The 2,500-nt window shown below is 39.5% G+C and overlaps 1 protein-coding gene across 3 annotated transcripts in view; it reads right to left on the bottom strand.

The window, feature by feature from the left end:
• The window catches only part of LOC123513420 (ecdysone-induced protein 78C-like), an 81,630-nt gene that overhangs the window by 65,425 nt on the left and 13,705 nt on the right, over positions 1-2,500 (bottom strand). For 2 of the 3 annotated variants that reach the window (XM_045270588.1, XM_045270589.1), the window contains exon 2: positions 108-2,500. In XM_045270588.1, coding sequence (XP_045126523.1) covers positions 108-262 — 155 coding nt within the window. In that variant the 5' untranslated portion in view covers positions 263-2,500. The remainder of the gene's footprint in view (positions 1-107) is intronic. The other variant, XM_045270590.1, reaches the window with a different exon arrangement.

The raw sequence follows: 2,500 nt of genomic DNA, 5'->3' as shown, positions 1-2,500 counted from the left end.
TTCCCACACTGTATAAAGTCACCAAATAGTCACCAGAATGAATATGGAACGCGTCATGGTACTCAAGGGGTTAACTTCAGTGAATGTAGCAAGAGAAAGGGACTCACCTGATGAACGTGGTGGTGGGCGAGGTCTGTGGCGCGAAGTCGAAACGGTGAGTGTGGGAGGCTGGCGGGGAGGCGAGGTCGTGGGTGTGGTTGGCCAGAGGGGAGGGCACAGCGCCGCCCCCTGCAAGAGAAGTCACTGGCAAGCTCATCATCATTTTGACCTGTTTTTCTGACCTCTGGGTTGGGTTGGTTAGGTTTGGTAGTGTCTTACTTCTTTGTCTTGCCTTCACTAATTGTTTGTCTCCCTTTGTATCTCACTATTTTTTTTCTCGTTTATTTTCCTGTTTGTTTGCTTGTTGTGTCTTTCTATCTTTAGAAATTGTTTTTCTTCTTAAACTCTTGATGCATTTTCTTCCTTTCTTACTCTTTTGGTTTATTTCTTTCTCCTCATCCTCTTCCCCTCGTTTCTTTCATAAATATCAATGTCTTTTCTTCAATATCTATTCAATTATTCTTCATTCTGAAACCTTTTATTTATTTTTTTTTCTTCTTTTCTCCTTTGGTTAAAACTGCCGAGAATCTATTCTGTTGTGCTTTGTCTTCTTGGTAGCCAAGAGTTCTATAAACTCGTCATTTTTCCTATTCTTGCTTCGTCATAAATATACTTTTCAGACATGTTTCTAAACTTTATCTCTCGCACATCCACTCAAGAAAAAAGTTTTATCATGTTTCTTCCTCCTCTTCCTCTTCTTCTTCTTAATTATTTCCATCCATCCAGCATCACCTTTTTTGCTTTATTTTATCTTTAGAGCTACCTCTCTCCACTCTCTCTTGTCAGTTAGGTGGTCTGGGCACACACAACCATACACACACGCACGCACACCCATACACACCCCGTCACGTGGCTACTTTCACTGTTGCTTAGCCAATTAATCTGTTTAGCGCTTCTTTCCTTCCTTATTCGCCTCACATCCTCAGTTTCCTCATAAGAACATCATTTCTTCTCATTTCCTGTCTCACTCTGAACATTTCTCCTCTCAGTTCTGTTACCAATGTTCATTATCAATCTGTCGTGAAGTAGTTTCAGTTTGGTAAGTTTAACAGTGAATGGAGTTCGAAGTGGTGGTGATGCAGTAGCTAGTCAAGACCTTTACCAGTGAGCTGAGTCATTAGAAAGCAATCACAAGCATCCTTTTCCTCGCGTCGTGTAGTCAATGTGTATTTTGAAGTCTTTCATAAAATACACTGTAGTCTTTGAATATGTTCACAATCGATAATAAAAGCCTTGTATTATTTTAAGTAGGTTCAGGATCTCATTCAAATAGTTTCGAAGACCACAAATACCTTCAGAATTTTCTGTACACTATTCTGTCACAGACAAACACTTTTGAGCAATGTAACTGCCCAGCGCTGCTCAAATGTGATCAGAATTCAATGTTAAAAGATTCTAAACAAGCTCATGTACGTTCAGAAACCATTAAAGTGTTCATAAGTAAACCTGCTCTCTTGAACTGTTTAAGTAGATTCAGAGTAGGTTCAAATGATCAGAATACACTGTTAAAAGATTCCAAACACGCTCACGTACGCTCAGAATCCATAACACAATCCTTCATAAGTAAAATGGTTCTCTTGAATTGTTCATGTGGATTCAGAGTGGGTTCAAATAGTTTCTATGTAGATTCACAAACTTTACATTGGACCTTAACTCAATTTGTAAAGATTCAAAGCCGCTTTCTACTCACTTTTTTTTTTTTAGAGAAGGAACATCAGTATTCTTTTCTCTTCTTTATTCTCGTCTTGAGTTTCCTTATTTTTTTTTCTTCTCGTTATCTTGTTGTATTCTCTTTACTTCAGTTATAAACACTTCAACCAATAACTTCCAAAGCCGGCTGATTATTTCGTCAATAGACACTTGAGCCTCCTGTCACGTTGGGAAGGACGATTCTGAACCGCTCCAGTTATTCCAAACCACTCAGTTATTGTAGTTATAAACACTAGAACCTCCTCTCACGTTAGGAAGATCTTCAATGTGTAAGTTACAAAACCACTCACTCATTTCAGTTATAGACACTTGAATCACGTTAGGAAGGAGCCAGAGAGTATCAAAACCAACACCAATTAATTATTTTTTGCTATAGACACTTGGATCTCCTGTGTCACGTTACCTTGTGGCGTGAGGAAGGGGAGTCGAGGTGTGAGTCTATACGTGACACGAGTGACAGGTGAGTAAGTGTTCTGTTCACCTGTGCTTCGTTAAGTAAGGCAAAGGTATCCAGTGTTCCCTTAAGTAACACCTCAGGAACACTTCACTGCACACTTACACGTTACAAGTATTTGGTGGGTGTCTTGTCTCTCTTTCTCTCTCTCTCTCTCTCTCTCTCTCTCTCTCTCTCTCTCTCTCTGCCAATATTTTCTTTTTTTCTCGCTTTCTCTTGTCTCTCTCTTTACGAAAC

Source organism: Portunus trituberculatus, chromosome 36, assembly GCF_017591435.1.
Source record: "Portunus trituberculatus isolate SZX2019 chromosome 36, ASM1759143v1, whole genome shotgun sequence".
Lineage (NCBI taxonomy): Eukaryota > Metazoa > Arthropoda > Malacostraca > Decapoda > Portunidae > Portunus > Portunus trituberculatus.
The sequence above is the reverse complement of the archived record's forward strand: the minus strand, read 5'-3'. Positions and strand labels throughout refer to the sequence as shown.